Source organism: Panthera tigris, chromosome B2 (assembly GCF_018350195.1).
Source record: "Panthera tigris isolate Pti1 chromosome B2, P.tigris_Pti1_mat1.1, whole genome shotgun sequence".
In the NCBI taxonomy this organism is placed as follows: domain Eukaryota; kingdom Metazoa; phylum Chordata; class Mammalia; order Carnivora; family Felidae; genus Panthera; species Panthera tigris.
Window position 1 is genome coordinate 96187188 of NC_056664.1, and position 12869 is coordinate 96200056.

A 12869-nucleotide genomic window follows, 5' to 3' on the forward strand; every position below is an offset into this window, starting at 1 on the left:
CAGTACCATCTGTTGAAAATACTGTATTTTTCCCATTGACCTGCCTTGCAACCTCTGTCAAAAATTGATTACCATATCCATGTGAGTCCATTTCTGAACTGTATTTCATCATAGTGATGTATATGCCTATCTGTATACCAATCCCTCATAGTCTTGCTTATTGTAGCTTTCTAGGAAGTTCTGAAATCATGTGATGTTAGCATTACAGGGTTAGTTTTCAAAATTGTTTTGGTTATTCTGGATCTTTGCAATCACTGATTAATTTTAGGATCAACTTATCAATTTTGACCAAAAAAATTACCTGCAGAAATTGTCACTGAGGTTATGCTAAATCTACAGATGAATTTGGGAAGAACTGACATTTTAACAATATTAACCCTTCCAATCCATGAACATGGTATGTTTAGGTCATCTTTGATTTCCTCATTTATGTTTTATAGTTCTCAATGTACAGACTTTGTATATATTTTGTTAAATTTATCCCTTCTCACTTCATGTTTTTGCTAATATTGTAAACATTTTGCAAATCCATTTTCCAACTGTTCATTGCTAATATAAGGAAGTACAATGATTTATATATTTTGACATTATATGCCTTATACTTGCCAAAATCACTTATCAGTTCTAGCAGCTTTTCTGTAAATTCTTAGGGATTTCTTAGCATGGGACGTTATTTAGATATAAAGACTAGCTTTTATTTTCTAATCCAATATGCCTTTAATTTCTTTTTCTTGACTGGCTAGAACTTTTGGCAAAATTTTGAACAGAAGGGTGAGGAAGAACATCCTATCCTAGGGAGAAAGCATTCAGTCTTTCACTATTAAGAATATTAGCTATAATTTTTCATGGATCCTTTTATATCAGGATGAAAAGGGCACCTATTGCTATGTCTTTAATTCACTTATCTTTTCTTCTTTAGCATCAACTCTGCAATTGAGTCAATTCAGAGTAAGTTTTCCTTTTACATATTAAACTTTCAGTTACAGTTGTTACATTTGACATGTATTTTTTCCTTCATTTTTATCATTAGTCATGTTTTCTTTTAAACACTTGAACATATTTATAATAAGTCTTTGCTGATTCCATTATCTCTGTGTCTTATGGATCTGTTTCTACTGACTGATTTTTCTCCTGGGTACGGGTTATATTTTCCTGCTTCTTGAAATGTACTATAATTTGTAACTGGATGTTGGCTATTGTGATATTGTGTTGTTGAGTGTCTGGATTTTATAGTCTTCCTTTTAAGAGATTTGATATGCTTTCACTGGCACTTCTATTACTTTTAGATCAGCACGATCCTTTTGAGACTTGCTGTTCAACAAAGTCTTTCCATACTGTCCAGTTAGAAATCAAATGTCTGCCAGTTTTGTGAGAACTCTGAGAATTGTACAGCTTATAGCTCCCCAGCCTCATGGAGTTTCATCCTAGTCATGTGTTGCTTATATTTCAACAATACACTCAAGTGTGCACCTTAGATTTCTGGAGCCTTTCTCTGTGTACTCCCTCCTCTTCCAGATTCTGCTCTGCAATTTCCAGCTGCCTCCACTTCCCCAAAATCTAATCTGTCTCCTCAAACTCAGCAATGCCACCATCCTCCACTGGAGTTCACCCTTTCTGTGTTGCTATTTGGAAAATACCTCCCAGGAGGAAGCCAGAGTGATAGTTCTCACCTCATCTGTTTACCTCTCACAGGAATCACAATCCTGTACTGCCTTGTACTCCAAGAATACAATTGTTTCTTTTTTTTTTTTTATGCAGTTTTCTATTTGTTTACAGTGGAAGGTAAAGTCCAGCACTGGTTACTCTATCTTGGCAGAAGCAGACATACATGTTCAACCTATCCTTTTTGTCTCATCCCATCCCCCACGTTCAGCCCACACCAAACGACTACTTCCCTACACCTCGCTAAGCAGTTTCTTGCGTTTTAATTTAGCTTCCTGCCTTGGTCATTTCCTTCTCATCCACCATGCCCCAACACTTAGGTCACCTCGCCTTTGAAAATCTTCAATTTTCTACAGAGATTTTTTTCTCCCTGTCTCCACAGCATACTGGTCACACATACTATAGCATTTATCCCAAGGTACTCTCACTATTTGCACATCTCCCCCACTAAAATGAACTTTCTAATAATAATGGAAATTGCTAACATTTGTATATTTTCTATGTGCCAGATACTGTTCTAAGCACTTTACCTATATTTACCCATTTAATCTCCATAAAACCCTAACATATAGGTACTGTTATCATCCTCATTTTACAAATGAAACTAAAGCACAAAGAGGTTAAGGAAATCGCCTGAGATCACATAGCTTGGCAGTGGTAGAGCCAGAATATAAATCTAAAGAGTCAGATTCTAGAGCTCATGCTCATTATACTGTTTCTGATGAATTCCTGAAGGGCAGCAACTGTGTCTTATTCTTGTTTGTACATCCCATGCCAAGAGCACCTCAAACATTTGTGGAATGAATTAAAAATTTTAATTTTCTCCTAGTCATACAAAAAAAAAAAGTCCTTCATAAGTAATGCAGGTTTGCAGTCAGTAATTACAGAACTGAATCTAGAAAGGGTCTTTATAAACATGGAGGAGACTAAAATTCATTTTCTAATAATATGTTTAAAGATCTCTGAAGAATTTTAACATGCAGAAAAGACTAAGAAGGTTTTTTAGGTAGCCAAGTTAACTGTAGTGAACTCAGAAACAAAAAGTCTCTGCTAAGGAATCAACACCCCCTAAGAGAGAGATGAAATGCCATAATTTGTCTCCACTAAATGCATACTAAATTAATCCCATCTATCTAAATGTGCAATAGAGATGGAGGCAAAAGTAAAAAGACAGGGTATTTAAACAAAAATTTAATCCTAAAAGCCAAATGTGTCAACAGTAATCAATGAAAACAAACAAAGCCACACTGCTCAATGAAGTTAACTATGTATAAACAACAAAAATTTAACTAATTCTGTATGAAAAGAGTATGTCATTACCTTGGAAACAATTAAGTGTCCATCATATGATTATTAAAAGCATTTAAGTTCTTGGGAATAAGTAGTATATAAAACTAAAAGTACTTTAAAAAAAGTAATACAGGCATCCCCTGCCTTTCAAAAGTTCAAGTTAAGCCACTTTGCTTTACAAAAGACATGCATTCACACATTTTCACCAAGCAAAACAAATACGAAGAGGATTTTCTCTTCTATGAAAAAAAGCAAAAAGCAAACTTAGCATCCAGTGTTTGTTCTGCAGTGAGCCCTTACAGAGGCAGTGTGCACTGGAGCTATGGCTGAGCTCCTTCCCTAGGAGCCACACTCAACATCAAGCTGCCGCAGCTTTGAACCGTGTCTGTGAGCATCTGTGCTTTATCTTCACTTATTTTGTGCATTCGTTAGCAAGATGTGTCCTAAAGTGTCAAAAAAGCCTGAGGGAGATTATTCTTTGGGTCTGAGAACGCTTAAAAATTTTCCCATGTAAATTAATGGTAACTGCTTCTTTGCTTTACGCCATTTTGGCTTATGGAAGGTTTCATAACAGACGCTCTTCTTTCAGATAGCAGGGGAGAGCTGTAAAAATTTACACACAAATTTAAATGATTAAAAACAAAAATATATATTGTGCACAAGCGGATAATTACATTTCATCAGCAAGATAGTAATGAACCACAGGGGGCGAGACGTACTGAGGGGAAGTGGGGGTTGATGCACCATTGCTACTTTCAGCCTCTACCACATTACCAATCTACACAGTGTATCTGGGCTTCTACTCCAGCCTACATCGCACCGTCCAGCTTGGACAGGTCCACAGTCCCTCATCCAAAGTCCCTGAAACCAATTCGGAATTTTTCTGATTTTAGGAAGGTGCATTTTACCCAGCCCTCCAGCAGGATCTGGGGCTGCACCCTGTAATCAAACACATGAATATTTCTGCAGCAAAATGCATGAATATTCACATTAAGTGGAATAAAGAAAGACTATAAATAATCTCACATCAGTTCAGGTCAGATTTATAGGCCTAAAAAAACATCCTCTTTTCTGAGCTTTTAGGATTTTTAAATAGTAGGAAAAGGACTATAGATTTGTGTTACCACATTGCATCCAATCTGCTCACTCCCGCCTGAGAAATGACAATTGCTCCCTTATCTGCCATATTCAATTACAACACTAATTTCTATACTAGTCTAGAAATGGCAGCATCTTTGGAGATCATTTATTCAAACTCCTTATTTCATTGCTTAGGAAACTAAAGCCCAGAAAAGATGGAATAACTTGTGTAGGGTCATACCTACTGACAGAGCTGAAACCAGAACATGCAGGTCTCCTATCTCCCAGGCCGACTGCTTGTTTGTTGGTTCATTTGTTCGTTCGTTCATTCAATCATTCATTCTCTCTCTCAATTCAAAGTGATTCTTTTCAGTTTTTTCAAATAATTATAGGCTCGCAGAGACTTGCAAAAATAGTATAGTGTCCTATGTACCCTTCAACTGGCTTCCTTCAGTATATAGCTGTGGTACAATATGAAAACTAAAAATGAACACTGGTACATTAGTGTTAACAAAACTACAGATCTTATTCTATTCTCAGCACTTTTCTTAACCTGTATTCATTTGTGTGTATAGGTGTGTATAGTTCTAAGCACCTTTATCCCATGTACAGATTCACGTAACCACTATCAGAATCAAGATACTGAAATGTTCCATCACCACAAAATACCTCTTTGTATTTACACCCTCCCTGCTTCCCACACTGTCAGCATAAGTGCTGACTCTAGCAAGTGCTAATCTGTTTTCCATCTCCATAGTTTTGTCATTTTGAGAATGTTGTATAAAAGGAATCATATAAGGGCGCCTGGGTGGCTCAGTAGGTTTAGCATCTGACTTCGGCTCAGGTCAAGATCTCACAGTCGTCCGTGAGTTCGAGCGCCGTGTCAGGCTCTGTGCTGACAGCTCAGAACCTGGAGCCTCCTTCAGATTCTGTATCTCCCTCTCTATAACCCTCCCCAGCTCTCTCTCTCTCTCTCTCTCGCTCTCGCTCTCGCTCTCTCTCTCTCAAAAACAAACAAACAAACAAATAAATAAATCATACAGTATTGTAGGGACCAAGGCCAGGCTATCCCAAAATGGGCTACTTTGGCATGAGCTTTAAAAGTTAAAAAGAAAAGAAACCCAGCAGATCAAGGAAAAGCTCTTCACCTTGACCTCAACTGCACACTCAAACCAGAAAGAAAGCTATTAACAGAGATTCCTCTTTACCTAAGAAACTTACCTGCATAACAGGGCAAGATTTGTTTTCCAAACATCTCCTTTAACCTTCCTGCTAATGGTCTTTCTCCCCTTTGTAATCTCTAGACCCCAACCCCTCTCAGCTCATATAACCATCTCCTTGCCTCATTGTCTTTGGAATTTCATGTCTATGTGGATTCCCCATACATATGCTATTAAGTTTTATTTTCTCCCATTAATCTGCCTCATGTCCTTTTGATTCTTAGTTCAGCTAGAAGGATCTTGTAGGGCAGAGCAAATTCTTCCTTTCCAACGGCATATAAACTTCTGAGATTGATGTTTTCTTTAATTTTGGTAAAATTTACCATCTTAACCTTTTTTTTGGGGGGGGGGGGAAAGAGAGAGGGAGCACAACTGGGGGAAAGGGGCAGAGGGAGAGACAGAGAGAGAGAATCTTAAGCAGGGTCCATGCTTAGCGCAGAGCCTGACATGGGCTCAATCTCACAACCATGAGATCAGGATCTGAGCCAAAATCAAGAGTTGGATGCTCAATCAACTAAGCCACCCAGGCACCCCCCCCCATCTTAACCATTTTTAAGTGTACAGTTCAGTATATTCACATTGCCATGTGACCAATCTCCAGAACATTTTCATCTTGCAAAACTGAAACACTACACCCATTAAATGACAACTTCCCATTACTCCCTCCTTCCAGCCCCTGGTAACCACCATATTACTTTGTTTCTCTTAATGAGACTACTCTAGATACCTCATATCAATGGAATAATACAGTATTTGTCTTTTGGTGACTGGCTTATTTCACTTAGCATAATGTCCTCAAGGTTCATCATGTTGTAATATGTACCAGAATTTCCTTTTTAAGGCTGAATAATATTCCATTAAATGTATATGGCATTTTGTTTATCCATTCACTTATTGATGGACATCTGGGTAGCTTCCACCTCTAGGCTACTGCAAATAATGATGCTATGAACATGAGTGAACAAGTATCTCTTTGAGACTCTGCTTTAAATTCTTTGGGATATATACCCAGAAGTGGAATTACTGGATCATATGGTAACTCTATTTTTAATTTTCTGAGGAACCACCATATTGTATTCTGGCTTTTTACATTCCTACCAGTAGTGTGGAATGACTTATTTCATTCAGCATAATTCTTTCCAGATTCATTCAAATTGTTGTATGAATAAATAGTTCAGTTCTTTTCATTGTTGAGCAGCATTTCATTGCATGGATGTATCACCATTTGTTCAACAAGTCACCAGTGAATGACATTTAGGTTATTTCCAGTTGTTAGCTATTACATATAAAGTTGCTGTAAACATTTGTGTATAGGTTTTGACATAAGTTTTTACTTCTCTGGAATAAATTCTCTGGAGTGTGATTGTTGGGTTATATGGTAAATGTATGTTTAATTTCATAAGAAACTGCCAAGCTGTTTTTCAGTGTGGCTGTACTATTTTTACATTCCCATCAGCAATATAAAAGAAACCCAGTTTCTCTGCATCTTCACTAGTCTTTCATATTATCAGTATTTTAAATTTTAGCCAGTCTATTTGGTATGTAGTAGTTATCTCATCATGGTTTTACATTTTTCTAATGGCTAATGTTATACAAGCTTACTTATCTTTACAGGCTCTTTTTGTTCATTTTCTAATTGTACTGTTTACTTTCTCACCACTGAGTTTGGAGAGTTCTTTACATATTCTGGATACAAGTCCTTCAGATATTTGATTCGCAAATATTTTCTCCTAATCTGTGGCTAATCTTTTCATCTTATTAACCAGGTCTTTTACAGAGCACAGACTTTAATTTTAATGAAGTACATTAAATGAAGATTTTTTTCTCTTATGAAATGGGGTTTTGGTGTTATGTCTAGTAACTGTTTTCCTAGCCCTAGATCCTGGAGATGTTCTCGTGTTTTTTTTATAAAAGTTATATAGTTTTACATTTCACATTTAAATTCATTTTACATTGATCTCACAGGTATCCATTTTACTTTTTTTTTTTTTTTTTTTAGGTGTGAGGTTTAGGTCAGGGTTCATTTTTTTGTCAATGATGTCCAATCATTCCAGCACCATTTGTTGAAAAGACTATTCTACTGAATTGCTTTTGTTACTTTGTCAAAAATCAATTGGGCATATTTGTGTTGATCTATTTCTGGGTTCTCTATTCTGTTCCATCGATCTACTACTCTGCCAATGCCACACTGTCTTGATCAATGAAATTATATCTAAGACTTAACATTATATAGAATGATTCCTCCCACTTTTTCTTCCCTAACATTGTTTTAGCTATTCTAGCTCCTTTCTTGCTGCTGATTTTACTTTACTACACTGCTTATTCTTGCTTTTAAGGTCTACCCTATACCTACTATGGGTATGAAAGCTTGGGGAAGAAAGGAGAAAAAAGAATCACAAAGGAAACAATATGTAATATACTACCACCACCCTAAAATATTACCTATGTAATTTCTGTCCACCGATCCTAATGACATCCCAATTTCTTCATGAGAGAGTCTCTACTATTCCAGGACACTTCAGTATCTCTAAATGAAATAGCTAATATATCGCCACTACTCATTAGCCACAAGTCATTTACTTCCTTCTCGTAGATAGTTGTAAATATATTGTGTCCAACACAATGCCTGTTCATCAGGGAACACGGTCCATGTTTTAGACTTCTTTATTTTCCTCCATAAGCTTCAGTAAACATTGAGCTAATTAATTGAGGATTTCTTTTATCTAACTGGAACTTACAATATAAAGATCCTAGGATATCTAGAAGAACAAGGGTAAAAATTAGCTAATTGCTACACTGTTCCTAGTAATAAAGTCATTATTTCACCAAGTCTCAAGATTTTAAATTTAATCTCACTTCTGAATCTGTTAGAGTATACCTCTAGGCTCTTTTTCATTTTCTTGATGAGATGGCTTAGGTAAAGAAAGAGAAGGCAGTGAATAATAAATTATGGTGATTTGCTTTTTTTCTCCTGCTGTTTGCCCAAAATGCCACCCTTCACCCAAATTTTAAGGTTATTAGACATGATTCATCTCTAACATTCCATGAGGATTTAAACAAAAAGGAAAATGGTCCAAGGGGCTGGAATATCGATTTAAGTAAATCACAGAAACTCAAAATTTAAAATGAAACTGTAAAAGAATTTACCAAGTCCAGTTTCCTATAGTCCTACCTAAATCAACTACAAGGGGTCTTTGTGTTCTTGGCTAACATACTGAGAGCATTCTCCTCTTAATTATCAATACTTTGCTGATAAGATTTCAACAAAGTAAGGTGTACATCAATTGAAAAAATATAGTTGCTTAATCCACGTTTTCAACAATAATCATACAGTCTGGAGGTGCCTGGGTGGCTCAGTTGGTTAAGCGTCCGACTCTTGATTCTGGCTCAGGTCATGATCTCACAGTTCATGAGTTCAAGCCCCACAACCAGCTCTGCACTGATGGCATGGAGTTCACTTAGCATCCTCTCTCTCCCTCTCTTTCTTCCCCTCCCCTGCTCATGTTCTCTCTCTCAAAATAAATGAACTAAAAAAAAAAAAAAAAAAAAAATCACAGTCTGCCTACTGTATGATCAAATGCCTGCTCCACAGCTAAAACAAATAAATACAGGACTCCCTCCCTAAAAGTTGTTTGTTCACTGACTGCCTGTGAGTTCAGACTGTTTAAATAAATAATTTACAATACACTATCAAAGTAAATATAATAAAACTACACACACATTAGCTCTTTTCTTACAAAATAAAGCAATCCATGTATGTCACCACAACACCTTTGCCAAAACTTAATTATTTTGTTCCTCCCCATTTTTTTTTGCGGTAGTATGGTACGGGGCAGGCAGGGCAAGCTGTAACCAGGAAATTTTTAGAGCCACTAGTCTTACAAGCTTTCATCTAGTGTGTGTCTCTGATGGCTTCAGGAGGGATCTTCTCCAACACCCTATGTGATGCTCTAGCAACTAAGTATATGAATTATAATTCTCAGAATATACACATTAATAACACTTTTTCTAGCTCTACCCTTTTCACTTCAATGTTTTATTACAACGAGTATAATATGCACAATGCAATGTACTACTCCAACCCCCACCACACACAGTGAAACCCACTATTTGATGACCAAAATAAGAAATTTCATAGTTGTAGTACTGCAAGAACATGGAATAATCTGAACTCAGACATTGCGCATAAGAGTGTCAGCTAGCACAATCACTTTGGAAAACAATTTGGTATTATTTACTAAAGCTGAACACGTGCATACATTCCTGCATCTATTCTTTCAAGACAAGTACACCAGGAGACATGTGCAAATACATTCACAGCAGCATTTTTCATAACAAAAATGCAAACCACCCAAATGCTGATTGAAAGAAGACTGTGGCATATTCACACGATAGGATTTCATACACCAGTGAAAAACTAATGAAGTACAATTAAACATGAAATGGATGAATCTTAGGAACAATTATGAATAAAAAACTACACATAGCAGACTCCATGCAACAAACTATCATATTTATAAATTTCAAAAGTGAGCAAAATTTAACATGGTATTATTTAGAGGAGCACTGATAAAATTTTTAACAAGGAAAAATAAACACAAAATCCAGTACCCTGGGGCTCAGGGGCATGGACTGGGAAGTACAGACAGTTTCAAAAGGATTCATAAGTACAGTTTTAAAATTGGATGGAAAGCTCAATACTTTAATTATTAAGCTGTAAAACATGTAAGTGTGTGTGTGTGTGTTTTGAGTGTATAGCATCTAAAATCTCTGCAAAATTAATATTCCATCTATAGGACAAGTTTAGCGCAGTCATAAAATGACATTCCTGATCACTGGAGATAATGCCAACAAATAAAATCACTTTATTACAGCTATTCGGTAACTTTTGTAGTGACAAAGAAATGGCAGGTGTCTCATAAAAAATTATAGCAAGGGGGAAGGCAAGGGAAGTGGGAGTAGTTATAAAAGGGCAACGTAAGGGATCCTTCTAGTGACAGAAATGTTCTCCATCTTGACTATATCAATGCCATTAATCTACTTCTGATATTGTACTACAGTTGTACAAGATGTTACTATTGGGAAAACTGGATCTCTCTGTATTATTTCTCCCAACAGCAAGTGAATCTATAATTACCTCAAAATAAAACTTTAATTTAATAAAAGAAAATAGGAAAAGATATTTTTGTCTAAGGCTTCTCCACTTTGGTACTATTGACACTGGGGGACACAGAATTCTTCATGGTGGGGACTGTTCTGGGAATTGCAGGGTGTTCAACAGCATCTCTGACTTCTACCCACTAAATGTCAGTAGCATGCCCCAGTTATGACATCTCCATATATTGCCAAATGTTCTCTAGCAGGCAAAACTGCCCCATTTAAGAACTACTGCTTTACTCACAAAAGCAAAGAACTGTGGAAATGTTCTCAACAGAAGGAGTCTCAAGAGACATGACAACTAACTGTAATATGTGAGGCTAGGCTAGTTCCTGTACTAGAGAAAAAAGCTATAAAGGACATTACTGAGTCAATTAGCAAAACTGGAATATCAATGGTAGATTAAATAAAAGTATTGTATCAATATGAAATGTGTTTAAATAATGTAAAGAATATTCCAATGCTTAGGAAATACACGATTGACTATTTAGGTGTAAAGGATCATGATGTATGCAATCTACTCTCAAATGATTCACTAGATACATATGTGTGTTTTACATATACATGTAAATAGTGTGTATATATAGATGAATTTGATTAAAAGGTATACAGATGTGTTCTTCATACTATTTTTATTCTTGCAACTTTTCAGTATGTTTGAAATTATTTACAAATAAAAAAGGTTTTTGTTTGTTTTTACTGGAAGCAAAAGTTGTGGTCTTAACATCCTAATAGCAAGTTTCACAGTAGTAGTCCAGCCTAACTGATAAAAATCCCAAGAGGATCGTGACTCCTGTGTGAATAAATTCCTACCTTAAGCCTGGGACATTCCCTAGAAAGAACTCTCTACCTTCAGCATATCTCCTCCTCCCCATTCTTTCTGGAGGCGACCTCTTGAACAGCGCGGAACCGAGAATCAACCTATCCCGCTTTTAAAAGACCATTCCTAGAAAGGTGACTCAAACCCACATCCTTACTCGATTTCTCCATAATTCACTGAGGCATCTTTACCCTGAATAATTAAGAAGCAAAAACACTAAAAAGGTAAGAAAACCACTTATCCGCTCATATGAGCAAAAGGAGGAAGAAAGTTACGATGAGTGGACTAGAGAAGATAAAACACCAAATGTCTAACAGGTCTGAGGAAAGGAAGGGGTAAAAAGAAATGAGCAGAGAGCCAGGCTGAGCGAGGCAGGAAGGGTGCATCGGCCAGGAAAAAGAACTCCAGTGGGTGGGAGTGCGTCAGGAGGAGAGGGAGTAGCTCACCTGGCCGTGGTAAGCAGAGGGTGTTGAGTCCCCACCAACTTCCGCACCTGCATAGCGATGTTGCTGAGTTCGTCGCTGAGCAGGCAGCGGAGGCTCATGAAGGACGTGGGATAGCCCACGATCTTCTCCGCCTCTGACACTACTTGGTTCCAGTGGGCCGGGGACCTGGAGGACTGACCACGCCAGGAGCCCACCGAAGAGACGGTATCGAGGAACGGGGACCACCACAAGCGTCGCGGGGAACCCGAGACCCCGAGATAACGGGGTAAGCGCAACAGCAGCCGCCGAAGGCTCATAGTTTGAGTCTGGGAGTGTCAGGGATTTTGGGGGTGTCCGGAGGTGGCGCAGGGAACAAACCAGGGGCAGAGGAAGAACTTGCAGGAACTAGAAGGAACCGGCAACTCCTGACCCTGAAAGAAGGGAGAGTTCCTGGAACCGTGACTAGAAACGAACTTTAACTACAGCTTTCAGCACTTCAGGCTACACACGCAACAGCCCAAGCTCAGCACTGCCCCTGGCCACCTGAGTAGAAACTACTGCCGCTTCTTAAAAGGGGGACGCCATGTTGGAGGCGTGGAATACGGCCTGTCGTAAAGACAGCGAGGCGGGCTGTTTGGGAGCAAAGAATGTTCCCTACTTTACGACACAGTCGTGAACGCCCCCAGAAGGGAGGGGGCCTTGGTAGTGAAACGCGGAAGACGAGGGGTAGGGCGAAAGTTTAGGCTCCTCCCACACCCTTCCTCACCCAAGGTTGAAGGATTTAGGTTGTCCTGGATTGGGGTGGGGCGTGGGGGGCTGCTGTGTGGTGCTCCAACGCTCGGAGCGGGGGCGGAGTCTGACCAGGGCGTGCCCAATTCCCAGCACAGAGAGGGCACACGTGTTATATATTTGTGTTATTAGCGAGGGTCTGTATCTACCAAGTCTCTTTTCGCGGCTCCCAGCCCTCCCGGAAGGAGGGGCCTCGGGCGGGGATGCCGGCCCCTCACGGAAGCCTCTCGCAGCTGTCCGCCCCCAGCCCCTGGCAGTGGTAGTGGAAGGGCAGGAGGGAGGGCCCCTAGGCCGGCGGGGCTTTTGGAGCTACCCGCCGCTACTCAGCATTGAGACGCAAAGTGAAGGCGCGCGGCTGAGACCTTTTTGCCCTCAGTTCCCAACCAGACAGAAGGTGGCGTGGCCTGGCAGAAAGGGTTCTTTTTC

The 12869-nt window shown here is 38.8% G+C and overlaps 1 protein-coding gene across 3 annotated transcripts in view; it reads right to left on the minus strand.

Moving 5' to 3' along the window:
* PDSS2 (decaprenyl diphosphate synthase subunit 2) overlaps nucleotides 1-12303 on the minus strand; it is a 258700-nt gene extending 246397 nt beyond the window's left edge. The window contains exon 1 of one of the 3 annotated variants that reach the window (XM_007078753.3): nucleotides 11676-12301. In XM_007078753.3, the coding sequence (XP_007078815.2) occupies nucleotides 11676-11971 (296 nt within the window). In that variant the 5' untranslated portion in view covers nucleotides 11972-12301. Of the gene's footprint in view, nucleotides 1-11675 lie in introns of all 3 variants that reach the window. The other 2 variants (XM_042986906.1, XM_042986907.1) reach the window with 2 other exon arrangements.
* Between the last annotated feature and the right edge of the window lie 566 nt (nucleotides 12304-12869).